At 37.4% G+C, this 16,292-nt stretch overlaps 1 protein-coding gene across 5 annotated transcripts in view; it reads right to left on the bottom strand.

Annotated features, from left to right (window-relative positions):
• The window catches only part of LOC107601283 (syntaxin-binding protein 4-like), a 50,194-nt gene that overhangs the window by 19,397 nt on the left and 14,505 nt on the right, over positions 1-16,292 (bottom strand). For 2 of the 5 annotated variants that reach the window (XM_016293415.1, XM_016293418.1), the window contains exons 1-8: positions 15,813-15,969; positions 13,887-13,960; positions 11,606-11,701; positions 9,096-9,165; positions 8,815-8,889; positions 5,165-5,244; positions 2,068-2,191; positions 1,814-1,955 (exon numbers count right to left, since the gene is read on the bottom strand). In XM_016293415.1, the coding sequence (XP_016148901.1) occupies positions 1,814-1,955; positions 2,068-2,191; positions 5,165-5,244; positions 8,815-8,889; positions 9,096-9,165; positions 11,606-11,701; positions 13,887-13,960; positions 15,813-15,880 (729 nt within the window). In that variant the 5' untranslated portion in view covers positions 15,881-15,969. Of the gene's footprint in view, positions 1-1,813; positions 1,956-2,067; positions 2,192-5,160; positions 5,245-8,814; positions 8,890-9,095; positions 9,166-11,605; positions 11,702-13,886; positions 13,961-15,569; positions 15,649-15,812; positions 15,970-16,292 lie in introns of those variants that run through there. The other 3 variants (XM_016293417.1, XM_016293419.1, XM_016293416.1) reach the window with 3 other exon arrangements.

Genomic DNA, 16,292 nt, shown 5'->3' with positions numbered 1-16,292 from the left:
AAACAAAACTAAACAAAAAACAGGGTTTTATTTCAGATAGCTCTGAGTTCTGATCATTGATTCAAAACAGACATACATGGGACCTTATATAATAGGTGTCACAGATGGCCAACAATCTGACACTGAAAATCTAAGTGATATTGAATATCTGAGTTTCAGCACAATAGTCCTGTAGGTGAATGCTACAGCTCCCCTCCCCATTCTGAGTTTTATATTCCACAGGGAGGGCGATGCCCTAGACAGCCTTCTGTACACCTGACCTCTGCAGTCTGCTGTGACAGTACTGCCCATCCCCAGAACAGCCCAGCGGAGCCTTTACCTATTTTGTCTATCAGGGAAAACAATGTAAAACAGGGGATAAATTGCTTAGACGGTTTCCAGGAGATGTCTACCTGCTTAAGAGGAAATCTTTGCACTGGATGTCATACTCACTTTAATCCGAACCCCCTCTGCGATAAAGATGGCTAAATGTGTTAGAGCTTAATGGTAAGGTGTAAAAAGCTGAGTGATCCTTGCTTTGCGGGAGAAGATTCTTGGAGGTTTCTTCTCCAGCTCAGACTAAACACTTCCTCGAATTGTGTGAGATATCCCACTCATTTATGTCCACTGATTTCTCTCTTTCTCTGTCTCGTTTAATCATAGTTTAAAGACAAATGATGACGCTTACAATTAGTAGTTAGCTTAATACGCACCCAAACCATCTCCATATACAAGCTGCCCACACAACCTTACCTGCTCAGCCATTCAGCACTTGTTATTCTCAAAATTAAACAGTTAAAACACAATTTACCAGCGGTTCTCAAACAGGGGGCCACAGCTAACTTCCAAGGGGGGCTCAAGATGACTTAAATAAGGCAAAACAAGTATCAAAGTAAGCTGAAACCACAAAAAATCCAGATATATCTTTATATCAAGCTCTATATCTAAAACATATCTATATCAATATCTAAAATATTGCGTTGAAACCATAAGTATATATTTTGACGTAAAGTGGTTATATCTAAGTGTGTGAGGTGTTTACATACTTTTTTTAATTAGTCTTCCAATTAACACCATTATATTGTTTATTCAGACTGATTTGCGAACGTGGAACGCACACAAACACAAGAGGGAACATAAACAGTCATATCCAATCATATCCAAGGCATTGCCTCCTCTCATGTGACTTTCCCCCATTCATTCTCAATTACCACCCACTGCACACTTTAGTTGGTCTGTTAAAACTCAATGGGCTCAGGGGAAGCGAGAGAGATCTGGACTTCCGCTGTAACTTTACCTGCTGGTGTCGCTGTTGGACAATGTTTCTTTAGAAAAAACTAGCGATTTATACACTTTTTATTGTTATATTTTGTAATATTGGCATTGTTTTATTTTTGTTCAACAAATTTTATTTCTCATCCAATATTTTGAGGAGACACTGCCTCCCTTGTCTACTCTGAGGAAATTCCCCTGATATATAGTATATACATTTTCTTTTCTTTTCTTTAAATTCTTATCCTTATCCAGTAAATCATGAACAAATGGAAAAGCCATTGGGCCATCAAATATTGTTGAAAATCTTGGTCAATGGGGGCCCTTGGAGACAAAAAGGTTGAGAACAACTGCAATAAATGTTTTTCTGTCCTTCTTGATCCAAAACTTATCTCAGATCAAGCTATATGTTTAACTGTGTTTTTGTGAAGTTGGCTCTAAATAGATTCTAAATTTAGCAACGCAAGTTTAAAACATTTTGATGAATCATGATTTCTGTGTACACCCAGATTATGCACAAATACATGCGCACACAGTATATTACAGAGTCCCACTCTCTCACCCGATGACAATCTCCTCCAGACAGCACTTCCTGAATGAAAACTGCAGGCCCATCAGGTCTGTTGGAGCCACCGCCGATTGTAATACCCAGACTGCAGGAGCGAGCGATTGATATCAGCTGAATCACCCCTTCACCTGGGTGACTGAAACCAAACACACACACAAACTTTGTATTACTAGAATGAACTGTTGGTCAAAATAGTTAAACAATTCAGTAAGTAAACTTTACACAACTAAATCATTGTTTTCCAGTACCTTAGGGAGCGTAACAAGGGTCCTGTATTGTTGTAGTTACTCTGAGACCCAGCAGGACTAAGCAATAGAGGACTTTGAGATCTGGATGAAGACCCTGATGATGTGCTGTCCAAGTATCTGCCCGCTTTAGCACAAAAAAGATGGATAAAGACGCGAGTGAAAAATTAATGATCACAAATTGCCTGATGTCAACACTGGCATAATACTAGGTAGTTAGTAATTGTGAAAGCTTTTATAAGAGCCAGTGATACAACCCATCAATTCATCTATTTCAACAATAACAGCGGCTTTAGTATCTAAAGAATAAGAGTTAATCCAAACCAACTAAAAATAAAGATACAGAACTTTGCTTGTTATACAGTGCCGTTCAAATTTTGGGGTGAATAAGATTTTTATTCATTTATTTATTTTTAAAGAAATTCATACTTTTATTCAGCATGATGATGCATTAAATTCATCAAATATTTACAGTACCGGTATTTCAAATAAATGCTGTTATTTTGAACTTACTATTCATCAAAGTATCCTGGAAAAAAGTGTGTCACAGTTTCCATAAAAATATGAAGCAGCACAACTGCTTTCAACATTGATAATAATACAGAATATTTCTTGAATATTTCTTCAGCTTTGCCATCATAGGAATAAATGACATATTAATGGAAAATAGAAAACAGTTATTTGAACGATTCAAACATTTAAACAGTAGTGTACATAAAAAAGGTGTGCTGAAATCAAGAGAAGCTGTCATGCTCATAAGAAGTCATGAGTTGAAGTTTGCAAACTGAACTTTGTTGTATTGTCAAAGAAAATGTCCAGATGAAGACCTCTGACCAAAGCTCCGTCTCATTTGCACTTTTAAATTAAAGACTCGAATGAAACTCTTTGCTGTGCTTAAAGCAAGTTACATCATTAGAATATTCTACACTGAGGGGAGAGCAGGGATCAGACTGAGCAGCCAGTGCATGAGCACACGCTACGCTCCCAAAAACTTTTCCTGTGGAGCGTCTTTCCTCCGGCAGGAACAGATGTTCCAAATTGCATAATGGACAAATGCGCTGTCTTAATCCATTTTCAAGGACTGATTTGTTTCTCCCCTAAACATTATAATTATAATTGACTTGAGTCCAAAAAAAGAGATTGTTTTTTCGAAAACACAAACAGTTTGTACTTCTGCTGTTTTACATATACAGTGGGTACGGAAAGTATTCAGACCCCTTTAAATTTTTCACTCTTTGTTATATTGCAGCCATTTGCTAAAATCATTTAAGTAAATTGTTTTTCCTTATTAATGTACAAACAGCACCCCATATTGACAGAAAAACACAGAATTGTTGACATTTTTGCAGATTTATTAAAAAAGAAAAACTGAAATATCACATGGTCCTAAGGATTCAGACCCTTTGCTGTGACACTCATATATTTAACTCAGGTGCTGTCCATTTCTTCTGATCATCCTTGAGATGGTTCTAGACCTTAATTTGAGTCCAGCTGTGTTTGATTATACTGATTGGACTTGATTAGGAAAGCCACACACCTGTCTATATAAGTCCTTACAGCTCACAGTGCATGTCAGAGCAAATGAGAATCATGAGGTCAAAGGAACTGCCTGAAGAGCTCATAGACAGAATTGTGGCAAGGCACAGATCTGGCCAAGGTTACAAAAAAATGTCTGCTGCACTTAAGGTTCCTAAGAGCACAGTGGCTTCCATAATCCTTAAATGGAAGACGTTTGGGACGACCAGAACCCTTCCTAGAGCTGCCCGTCCGGCCAAACTGAGCTATCGGGGGAGAAGAGCCTTGGTGAGAGAGGTAAAAAAGAACCCAAAGATCACTGTGGCTGAGCTCCAGAGATGCAGTCGGGAGATGGGAGAAAGTTATAGAAAGTCAACCATCACTGTAGCCCTCCACCAGTCGGGGCTTTATGGCAGAGTGGCCCGACGGAAGCCTCTCCTCAGTGCAAGACACATGAAAGCCCGCATGGAGTTTGCTAAAAAACACCTGAAGGACTCCTAGATGGTGAGAAATAAGATTCTCTCAAGATTCTCAAGATAGAACTTTTTGGCCTTAATTCTAAGCGGTATGTGTGGAGAAAACCAGGCACTGCTCATCACCTGTCCAATACAGTCCCAACAGTGAAGCATGGTGGTGGCAGCATCATGCTGTGGGGGTGTTTTTCAGCTGCAGGGACAGGACGACTGGTGGCAATCGAGGGAAAGATGAATGCGGCCAAGCACAGGGATATCCTGGACGAAAACCTTCTCCAGAGTGCTCAGGACCTCAGACTGGGCCGAAGGTTTACCTTCCAACAAGACAATGACCCTAAGCACACAGCTAAAATAACGAAGGAGTGGCTTCACAACAACTCTGTGACTGTTCTTGAATGGCCCAGCCACAGCCCTGACTTAAACCCAATTGAGCATCTCTGGAGAGACCTAAAAATGGCTGTCCACCAACGTTTACCATCCAACCTGACAGAACTGGAGAGGATCTGCAAGGAGGAATGGCAGAGGATCCCCAAATCCAGGTGTGAAAAACTTGTTGCATCTTTCCCAAAAAGACTCATGGCTGTATTAGATCAAAAGGGTGCTTCTACTAAATACTGAGCAAAGGGTCTGAATACTTAGGACCATGTGATATTTCAGTTTTTCTTTTTTAATAAATCTGCAAAAATGTCAACAATGCTGTGTTTTTCTGTCAATATGGGGTGCTGTGTGTACATTAATGAGGAAAAAAATGAACTTAAATGATTTTAGCAAATGGCTGCAATATAACAAAGAGTGAAAAATTTAAGGGGGTCTGAATACTTTCCATACCCACTGTATATTTGAGAAAGAGTAAAAATGTAGACATTAAAAAGAGAGGATGATGATGAAGAGATGTGATGTGAATTTCTCCCTCTCCTCCTCCAGTTGTGAGGATCATATTGCATGAGTCAGCATTTCATATGCTTTGTTATGTCAGGGAAGAGGAAAGAGACATTCTAGTACACCTGAGCACAGAAATTAATGCATTTAGAAAAGGCAATACTATGCCTTTAAATATGTATGTACATTTCATGTACTGTAAACTTGACAATGACTAAAAAATAGAAACCTACTATGCTGAATAGGTGAATTTCTGGTAGATCCTGTGCTGCCGTTTGAGCCATATTTTTCAAGGAGCTCTGCAAATTCTCTCCTACACAAAGACAGAAGAGGAATTAACAATAACGACAATGTAACCAACCAAGAAAAAAAATAAAACCTTCAATAACATCATACAAAACAACCCAAATACCTTTAGACACCTAAATGACATAACAGTTCTTACTGCCCTCAGATTATGCAAGAACAGCTTGCACTATTCCAAAATAATATCATGTCAGTTAATTAGTTTGTGAAGGACTCGGGAATGTTATCTACACAATCCAAATAAGCTCTAAGCATATATACGACTCTGTAGAGGGCAGCATACAGTGATTAAAATATTCCACATCACTACAAGAAGGAAAAAAACATGGCAAATGCTAAAATAAAAAATAAAATAAATCATAATTTTGAACAATAGCTGGAAATTATATATATATACAGTATATATAATCTTATATATGTTATATATAGGACCAGCTGTTTTCCATTAAATGTGTTTATGAATTATTTGTTGTTATATACTGCTGGAAAACAACTGGTCCTGCCAAATCAGTGTACTGTTACTGAAATATATAGCAATGCCAATGGATTTTGTGATCAGCCTATTGAGTAAAAATAAACATGCTGAGTTCTCTTTAGTTGCCTTTAGTTGAGCTGGGCAGCATCTACAGTCTATTTAAATATTCCCCTCCATCTCAGTCCATTTCCCCCTAGACACCTCTTGAGTGTCAAATATAGGTCAACAGAAATGTCCTGTCACTGGACTCAAACCATATTCACTTATGGACATTACGGCCACTGGCCTCTTTACCTACATGCAGGTGTCCCTGAGTGGCTCCAAAGACACATGCAAATCTAAGCAGACCTTTGCTTCTTTTAACTACAATGCAAAGTGACTTTGTGGGTTCAAAAGACTATATAAGGACAGCCAAGCCTTCAATAACTACTGTAGACCCATAGATCTTTGCGATCTTCCATACCAGAGTCGATTCATATTTATTCTAAGTCCAAAATATCTAGGTGTACTCAAAGTAACAGCTTTCGAAGTACATGATGCAATGCAATAAGAGCTTTTTCCTCCTTTTCCTTTTTCCTTGGGTTATCAGTGCGGATTAAAAGGAGGGAGGTCAGACAAGGTTGTGATGCATATGGCAAGGAGCCGACTCTAAAAGGCTTGAGCGTCGTCTCAATAAACCGCTGTGGATACATGCACATTCTAAACCGTTTTCCTCATTAATATACACAAACAAAAAGCCCAGAAATGCTGCGCTCAGTCTTTCGGTCCCTGTAGACTTTCAGGTTGTTGATATGCGGGTGAAGGCAGCGGAGGTCTTTGCTTGGAGGCAGCGGCGTAATCCCCTCAATGCGCATTGGTTAAGGGCAGAACGCAGATTAAAGCACTGAGACACAAGGACTCATCTCATCATGGTTTAAACTGTGAGTCTGTTCTCATTCTCCCTTACTCTTGCTCCCTCAGTATCTCCATGCACGCAATACAGGGTTCTTCCTTCATTCATACAATCTGCTATGGGACTGAATCTCATGCCAGTCTGTCCGTATGTAAAGGTCAAAAGTACACAGCGGTCATGCCACTGACTCTCACAGTAAACACACCTGGGATTCTGCGTAATATATGTCTGATGTGTACCAAAATCTGGATAAATACCTGTTAATCGTAAAGCCAACAGTGGCCCAGTAATATATAATATCCCTTGTATTCTAGCGGCTTACTCACTAATTTGAACTAGAAGCTGCATGAATCGGTGGTTTTTGTAAAAAAAATCTTTTTTTTTTTATTTACAACTTTTAAAAATACATTTGTACAGTGTACCGTATGAAAAATGGACATTCATTTTGAATTTTGCTAAATATTACATTTAACTGTTAAATTGTTATGTTTTTAAAGATTAATCTTAAGTGAGCATTTTAGGTGACAGCAAATTGTAAAGTAGGGGAAATAAGCAAGCATAATTACATAATACAATACTATAATCAAAAGTTTGGGGTCAGTACAGTTTTCTTTAAGAAATGTATACTTTTATTCATCAAAGATGCATTAAATGGATCAAAGGTGACAGTAAAGCTTGTATAATGTTGAAAAATACTGTTTATAAAGTGTCTAGAATCACAGTGCTTCTTCAAGAAATTAAGCTGTGAATAGCTTTTTTATAATTATTTCTGTATATTAACATAAAATAGGAAAAATGACTCTGTGACGAGAGGGGCGGGGCCGAGAGCCGTGGGAACGGAGCGAGGCCGGTGGAGTAATTGCGAATGCGCGACACCTGCGCCACTCACCGGTCTCGAGTCTCACAGAGGAGCTCCGGAAGGATATAAAGGAGGAGTGATGACAGGGAAAGACGAGAGAGGACCAGGCCTGGAGTTTATTTTGTGTTTTGGTTTTGTTTGTGCGCGACAGTCGTCCGCGAGGGGCTGTCGCGCTATTTTGAGTTTATTTTATTATTAAAGTTTGTTTGAGTGTTCGCCGGTTCCCGCCTCCTTCTTCCCAATCTACAAACTTTGTTACAGACTCATTTCACATTTACATGAAAAATGGGGGGAAATGAGAGAATTATAAATGTTCATGCCTGAAAAATGATTGCCCATTATTTAAAAACAATAGACCTAATTTAACTAAAGTTTTAGAGAGTGAAAAGTCACTGGCATTTCCATAAGCAGGAATGCTGTTTTTCCATTTATAGTGTTTTTCTAGTGAGTGAAGTGAACAGTGGAAGAAGGCAGTATGGGAGCCCTGTGGGCCCAAAGCTTGTCTTTGAATAGCACACCAAGAGACTCACATGCACTGCCAATACTCAGTCAGATCTAGTTTATGAACAAAATTATTCATCTTTCATTGAATAATTTAACATGTCGTCTAAGGGGTGAACATTCAAATGAAAGATACTCAGGTCAGATATCCATAGATCAATATCAGTGGATGAGAGTGTTCAGAAGCGATGAAAAATGTTGGTTAAATGTCACTCTGTGGCAGGTTGGCGATGAAAGGGACTATTAGCAGTAAAGTCTGAAAAAAAACAGCAACAAACAACTCTGTGGTTTGCTTAAAAAGCTAAATCTTTAGTACTAATTTTTAAAAGATAATTATGAATTTTAATTATACATTTTGTAATATTTTTAACACACTACTGTTCAAAATGTTGTGGTCTGCTGGATTTTGTACAGTTTTTGAAAGAAGTCACTTATGCTCATCAAAAATACAGCAAAAACAGTAATGTTGGTAAATATTATTACAATTTAAAATAACTAATAATTTTTTTTTTTTAAGTGCAATTTATTCAAATGTCTGTGATGGCAAAGCTGAATTTTCAGCATCATTACTCCAGTATTCAGTGTCACATGATCCTTCAGAAATCATTCTAATATGCTGATTTTCTGCTCATAATAGCATCCTTGCTGAATAAAAAAAAATGTTACTGACCCCAAAATTTTGAATAGTAGTGTATATTTTATAATTGTGGCTATTGTGCTCAATGTGGCTTGATAACATAATGTTTTTTTTTTGGAAGCTGCTTTTAAAATCAACTTTTTTGAAGTCTTAATGGAAATGAAGTTTGTGATCTTCAGGGCTGTTGTTATAATGGATCGATCAGTGGCTTACCTGGCTTCCTCGTCTCTGGCTATGAGAAGGCGCATATGATTGGTTGAGGATGCTGCTCTAAGTATGTCCACCGCTCTGCAATCAAACAACAATATCAGACATAAAGTATTTTAAAAGTGCTTAAGTTTTCTGTTAAAAGAGGTAAAAGAGAATAAATGACCAAAACATTACAATCCTTGAGGCATTTTCAGACTTAATTTTCTCTATAGCCATCACAAAAAGTTCACACAAACAGAATAGAAGAATATATTAATTAAAAAGTAAGAGAGCAAGGTATGTACCGTTCACTTGTCACGCCAATCAAGCTTTCACCATTCACCTCCAAGATTTGGTCTCCAGGCTGCAGGTTTCCTAATAAAACATTAATAAAATAAAAACCATAAAGACCATAAATAAAAGCCCATGAAATGACTTGACAAATATATATTACATACTATACAGTATTCTTTATATATTTAAGACAGACACACACACACCGCTCTCTCTCTCTCTCTCTCTCTCGCTCGCGCCCAGATTGTCATAGCAAAATCAGACTTACCTTCTCTCCTAGGTTCACGAAACGGTCGTCCATAAAATGCATTGCTGTTCTGTTGTAAGTAATTTTAAAGATTCCTAAATGCATCTACTTTCGGAAGGCCAAATAAAGTGCTTTTGCTTTCGCCTAGAAACACACAGCGTCTCCCTGACATGACTGCTTCAACACTAACTGCGGTTACTGAAACCACGCCTTCTTTCTTTGCGTGCATATTTGGGTGGCATTATGCAAATATATCCACAGTGAGGTAGTGGGGGCGTGTTAGAACGAGCCATTTTAGGGGGGCGTGGCAGAGTCTTAACTTTGATAAAGAATATCTCTTTGGTTTTGAGACTTTAGTCTTTGCAACTTCAGGGATCTTATCTATGCACAATCAGCTTGTAACACTCCAAAGAGAAAGGAAAACTTGAAATCGCATCATATGACCCCTTTAATACTTTTTGACAGACTACCGTTCAAGGGGGTTGGTAAGATTTTTTTCAAAAGAAATTAATACTTTTATTCAGCAAGGATGCATTAAATTAATCAAAAGTGACAGTTTAGACACTTATAAAGTTACAAAAGATTTTTGTTTCAAATAAAAAAATGTTGGTATTTTTGCTGTTCTGAAAAAAGGTATCATGGTTCTATAACAAAAATATTAAGCAGCACAACTGTTTTCAACATTGTAATAATAATAATAAATAAACATCAGAATGATTTCTGAAGGATCATGTGGCACTGAAGACTGCAGTAATGGCTGCTAAAAAAAATCAGCTTTTCCATCACAGGAAAAAATAATATTTTAAAATATATTAAAATAGAAAATGGTTATTTAAAATTGTAAAAATATTTCACAACTGTTACTGTTTTACTGTATATTTTTAATCAAATGAATGCAGCCTTGGAGAGCATATAATAGCCTCTATCAACAACATTTTTAAAAAATCACACCAACCCCAAACGGTTGAACGGTAATATATACAGCTATTAAATATGTAGTACACTTTGAAGGAGTCAGAAATGAAGGCATTTAACTTAGAACATAAAGAGGTAATTCTGAAAACCTAAATAAATAAGATCATTTTTTTCACGCTAAGGAAATTGCAAGGTGACTGTGATGTGAACTTCAATACTGTTGACCTTGACCAACAGCTCTGTATGAGAAATAAAATGTAAATAGCCCAGAATAGATTCCCAAACTGCATTTTGGTTTAAGATATGGCCATCATTACTGTTCAAAATGTTTAGTGCCATAATCTGGCAACTCCTAAAGTGTTTTAGGAAACTGCAGCAGTAGAAGAGACAGCATACAGCCCTCAATCTTTTTTATTTCCGTAGGACATATTAATAACATCTATCTCAAATGTAGGTCAGGGTTACGTCTTCTCGACCCCTTCTACCATCACTTCTGAGATATCTTGTCAGAACAAATCAAATCTGGAAAGGAACAAGCTGTTAAAGTCTCAAAGGGGTCACCTATGTCCTACTCACTTCACTTCAGCCAAATATCACATTTCCAGTGTCAGATTTTACAGTCACCCTGGATTATCGGTACTGTGAAAAGCTGTCTAGATTCCCTCCGAATATCTGTCTGACAGGTAAATACCGACATGCTTGGTTTGTTTTTCCACCAAACCAGAGAAATCAGCCAGGAAGCTTACTGACTTCTCTGAATGGTGAGCTGACAGGAATCGTGTGAGCGGGGCTAAAAACAAGCAAAGCCCCCTCAGAGCGCATGCGCCCATATAAACTCCCATATACCCCGTGCTCGGCAGCAGCAGAATGGGAGACAGACACTAATTCCAGTCCGTCAGGGGCATTAACTTTAAGCACAGGGATGACGCTTCACACATGAGAGACTTAAGCAGAGGTATACGCAGTGAGACAGACAATCTGTTTCACAGAAATGTAAACAGCTGCACTGACACAGTTTCCCTTCTAATTTTGTGTCTGAATGTTCACATTTCTCAGGTTCAATTTATGTGGCTGTTATACTTCACATTCAACAGATTTCAGTGTAAATGTAAAGCTTATCTCTAGATGCCACAGTAGATGCTTAACAAGACTGATTCATTTTGTTTATTAGCAAAAGCTAATATAATGTGGATCAAAGCTATTTAATTTAACTCACTGGTCCGAGCAGATTTCAAGTTCCCATGCTGGATGACTAGCTTCACCAGCTACGTTTTGCTTTGTTTAAAACATTTTAGGAGACCACCTGGATAAATGTTAAGGCAAACTGTGATTTTAAAAAAAGTATTTGAGAAAACTTACCATCACTGGAAGCAAGGCCACCAGGTAAGATCCTCTTCACATAAACGCCATATTCTTCTCCTGATAGTTCTTTAACACCACCGAACACTTTGATTCCTTAAGAAGAGACAAAGCATGCTTTACTCAAAGTAAAATATTCTTTCATACTTGTGTTTAGCTGTTGATATGTTTCAGTCAAAAAAAATGTAAGCAAAATACAAAAATCACACCGAGGTTCTTTACAACAGGACAGCATGGCCATTTTCATTGACAAATAAATGCCACTACATTGCCAGTATGTACTGACAATTTGCTCACAGGTGACTGTGAAATGAAAGATCTGAATGTTCCCTATTGTTTTCTGACTAAACAGACTGTGAATCATCATTTTTCTAAATAAGAGGAGATAAAGCAGACTTATGTTTACCATGAACAATAGTCCGCTTTACCTGATGCCTGCTGAAAGCTTTAACTCTCATTTGTTCCCTTTTAGAAAACCAAAACCATTTCAATCAATAGTTAAAAACAAAATCATTCAACATTTAATATACTTTGTATTGTGTGTAATGTAAATTGTAGCATACACTTCCATTCAAAAATACATAATGGGGGTCAGTATGATTTTAAAAAAAGCAAATAAATTAATATTTTTATTTAGCAAGGATCCATACAATTGATCAAAAATGACAGTAAAAACATTTATAATGTTATGAAAGATTTATATTTCTAATAAATGTTCTAATAAATTCTCTGTGCCTTTATTGCTATAGCTGTGGTGTGAACTCTGCTATTCTTTAATATTGAGAACGATTTTTAGAACTATATCTTTATAGTTATTGTCCTTGGTGTGAACAGGCCCTAAGAAAGGGGTGGGATTTAAGCAGGCAAAATTATTGTAGGCGCCCAAAATACATTGACAGAGAAAAATCGGACTTTTCACCCAAAGACCAAGTATGATATTTTGATTAAAAATTAGGTGGTAAAAAAAACCTTTTCCATGAATTTGTTCACAATAAGATCAATAACATGTAATAAGAAAACTGATGAACTTAGGGTTCATCTAAAAACAATTATATTGAATAAACTCATTGTCTAGATGTCAGTGTGAAAGGATGGCAGATCCCTTACTGTATGTGAGAGAGCAACTGCAAATCAATGTTGTCAGGCCATTAATTGTTGAAACAACAGGAACGAGCTTAGACGCCACCAAAACATGAAAGCCTTTAATGAGATGAGCATCTTTCACACCCATACCTGTGGATGATTTATTAGCAGGCAGTTCAGAAGCAGAAAACATGCTAAAAAGACACTTCCCTTGATGGACAGTACAGATGCTTCAGATTCGCTTTTGGTCACACGGTTTAGTCACACTCATGGAATAATAAATATCCTCTTTTTGCTTCAGGCTTATCTGGTATTAATAGACAGACAATGTATTGGCACTAATTGAGTTTTGAGCTGGTATTGCATATTAATAGATTCACTTCAAGATAAATCTTCAGAGTTGGAAGCACTTTAATGAAAAGAACTGCAACCCGGTTATCCACAAAGCATGTTCTTTACTAAACTCAAACTCAAAAAATGTCATGTAACTCAAAAATAAATGCAAAGTAAGGACTGTGTCCTGGAAAAACCCTTGAATGCTTATGGCAGTGTCACACTTAAGTCTGTACATGATAGCACTGCAAATATGTGTTGTAAAATATTTGATTTATCGGTGCCGTTTTTATTCAGAACTCCACTTCCTGAGCCTGTATTCATGGAAATGTCTCCTAAAACAGAAACGTCTTGTAACACAATGGATTGTTGACTGTGCAAGTTGGAATATAAGAAGGACAGGTTTAAGGAGCTTAGAGCTGCCTTCAAATAATGTTTTTGATCTATTGTGAAGAGGGAGATCAGGCTGCGGAATAAATATAACAAAGACAGCGCAAGACTTGAAAGACTGGAAAACAACCGTACCCTAAACCTATCTCATCGCTTCTCTCAGAGACTCCCCCATACACCTTATTTCACTTCCCCATGGCCATTAGAGATCAGAGACGCATGCAGTACAATGGGCCTCATTAAAATCGACTAAAAGATGTGCTGCTCCATACTTTTCTTATGTCTTGAATAATTCTTAGTAACTCTTCATTCTCAATCCGCACGCAGAAGACAGCATTTATCAAAAAAAAATATTTCTAAGGTGGTCTTCAAAGATTTAAGACAGAGTGTTCTGATAGAAGATCTGATGGAATATTTGGTAAATTATACAAACACAGAAATGTACAATGAAATTAATATGTTGAGGGGCACTTACCTAATCCATTCTCACAGTCTGTAAACTCCATAGAATGCACTGCTCGATCTGCTCCATACGGACCCATCAGTGTCCTGTGCAGGATGGAGAAAAAAAGCAGAATCCATGTTAAAGCATGGAAAACTTTGAACTTAGCAACAAAGTAAGGCTTGTTAGAGTCAGAGATACCTTTTAATGTGAAGCAAACCCTTGAAAATCTGTTACATTTTAAGCTGGTGATTCAATTCATATCTGAATATTGAAAAAAAAAAATATATATATACACTGTGAGTTTATGTGGGGGCGAATTTTCTGTACGCACTGTGCCTGTGGACTGTTATTAGTATCAAGACCAGGTCATTCCAGTGGGGAAAATAAGTATAAATTATTTAGCATGAATGTCCTGCTTTGGACAGGTTCCTCTTTTTCATGAGCTTTCTCATGAATTTGTGTGTGATTCTGATTTTTGAGAACTCAGTCACATAACAGTGATTATATTTTACTTAAATCATTAAGTAAAATTAAGTAATTTATTAAAGAACCTCAACCCTTTGGCAGTGGAAACACTGTTTTCATGCAGTTGAAAGAGGAATGAATATTATGAGGCCTCATTTTTAGTAGGCAATTTATCAGGACACTTACATTCTTTGCGCATTTTGTTGTTCAGTGACTTGCCAGTACTACAGCAGAAAGATTACATGTTTCCAGCCTTTCCTGCAGACTCACTGCAATGTCCTTGAAATTGTACTTCAGATTGTTTGAACCTAAGACTTCGTCTGAGGCTACAATTCAAGCTAAACATGCTTCACAAGAGTTACGTAACAGAGAGTGTCCACTGTCCCCAGCACAGCGCCCTCTAAAACAGACATTTAAAATAAGTAGAGGGTCAGTGGAAATCCAGAAAAATAAATCTTTTTAGGGATGTTAAAGTTCCTGGCACACGTTGAACTATCAATGTGGGACTAATAATGGTTATTTTATTCTAATAAGACATTTTAAAAAACATATGGTTTTCTGAGAGTTCATCAAATGTTTATACATACCTGTACATTCAAGAATATTTATTAGTCTCCTTTTTTGGTTTGCTCACTGGAGATGTTTTCAATACGTACTGTAAAAAGCGCTATACAAATACATTTGAATTTAACTGAACATGTTTACATTAACATAGTTATTTTTATACAAAGTAAATATTTTCCAGATCACCTATATTTGAATGATTTATTTTGGATTTTAGAGTAATGGACATAGGCTATACAAGCCAATTATTCAATTTTGCAAAAAGCATGTTGTCCTAGATATCATGCTTAATATAGTGCTCACATATGGTCTTTGTACATGAAAATATCCAGCTGCCTTTATATTTTACAAAGTGGGTCCCTTGCAAATGGATCATCATTTTGGGTGGGTTCTTGGCATCAGAAAGTTAAAAAACCTCTGGTTTAAAACGCATAAAGCCTAGCAAAGTTGTATGAATTCCACGAGGTATGCATGAATGGATTTAGCGAGTACGCACGAATACATTATAATCTCCAGGTGATTAGAGCACATTAATAGTACATCCTTTATAGTGGTGTGGATTCTTCAAAACATATAGAGGACAAATTAAATCAAATACGCACTTTTCCACGCTTCAACTGCAATCAATAACATTTGTATAAGAACGAATGGTGAAGTAACCGTCGTTCAACACAATTTACTCACGTTTTCCATTCTCTCGCCACTTATATTATTACCACGCTTTGTTAGTGACACACCTGAGCACAGCCCAGGTACCACAAAGTACCCCAAAGTCTCCAAAAACAGTAGACGAAGTGAAGACGCGCGTTATGTCGACGCTTCTCTCAAGACCGCTCAAGCGCTTATTGCTCACTGGAGCTAATGAGATGAAAAAACGAGCCGTACTGCAGCTCAACTACCACAAAATTACAAAACAAAGGTTTTTACCTGCTAATCATGACCGCTCCCTTGTACATGACCGAAAATGTAGGCATTTTGAAGAGATTTCTGCGCATCCAGCGGCGGGTACCGTATGCCCATTCCTCTCGTGATCAGCGCCTCGCGGAGGTCCGGTACAGCGCGAGCCACATGATTCACTGCTACAGCCCTCTAATACAGATGATCTTAAACATCACCAACTTTGCCCACAGATTAAATCTTATGCAACAGAAATTAGGGGTAGTGTTTTTTCATATAGATAGATTTTTTTGCCATTGATTAACAATGACTGGAACAGGTGGTTCCCAAACTGGAAGCCAAATATTTGCATTCATGAAAGGATTGTGTAAAGGCTTAAAGGTGGTGTGATATACAAAGTGTTGCTGACATTAAGCTATTTCAATCCAAGGGGTCTTTCAAGGACATTAGGCTGAACTGTAGTATACACTCTAAAAAATGCTGGGTTAAATACAACCCAGTGCTGGGTAA

Source organism: Sinocyclocheilus grahami, unplaced genomic scaffold, assembly GCF_001515645.1.
Source record: "Sinocyclocheilus grahami isolate Dianchi unplaced genomic scaffold, SAMN03320097.WGS_v1.1 scaffold302.1, whole genome shotgun sequence".
Taxonomy (NCBI): Eukaryota; Metazoa; Chordata; class Actinopteri; order Cypriniformes; family Cyprinidae; genus Sinocyclocheilus; species Sinocyclocheilus grahami.
This window is presented reverse-complemented; position numbering and strand designations above follow the sequence as displayed.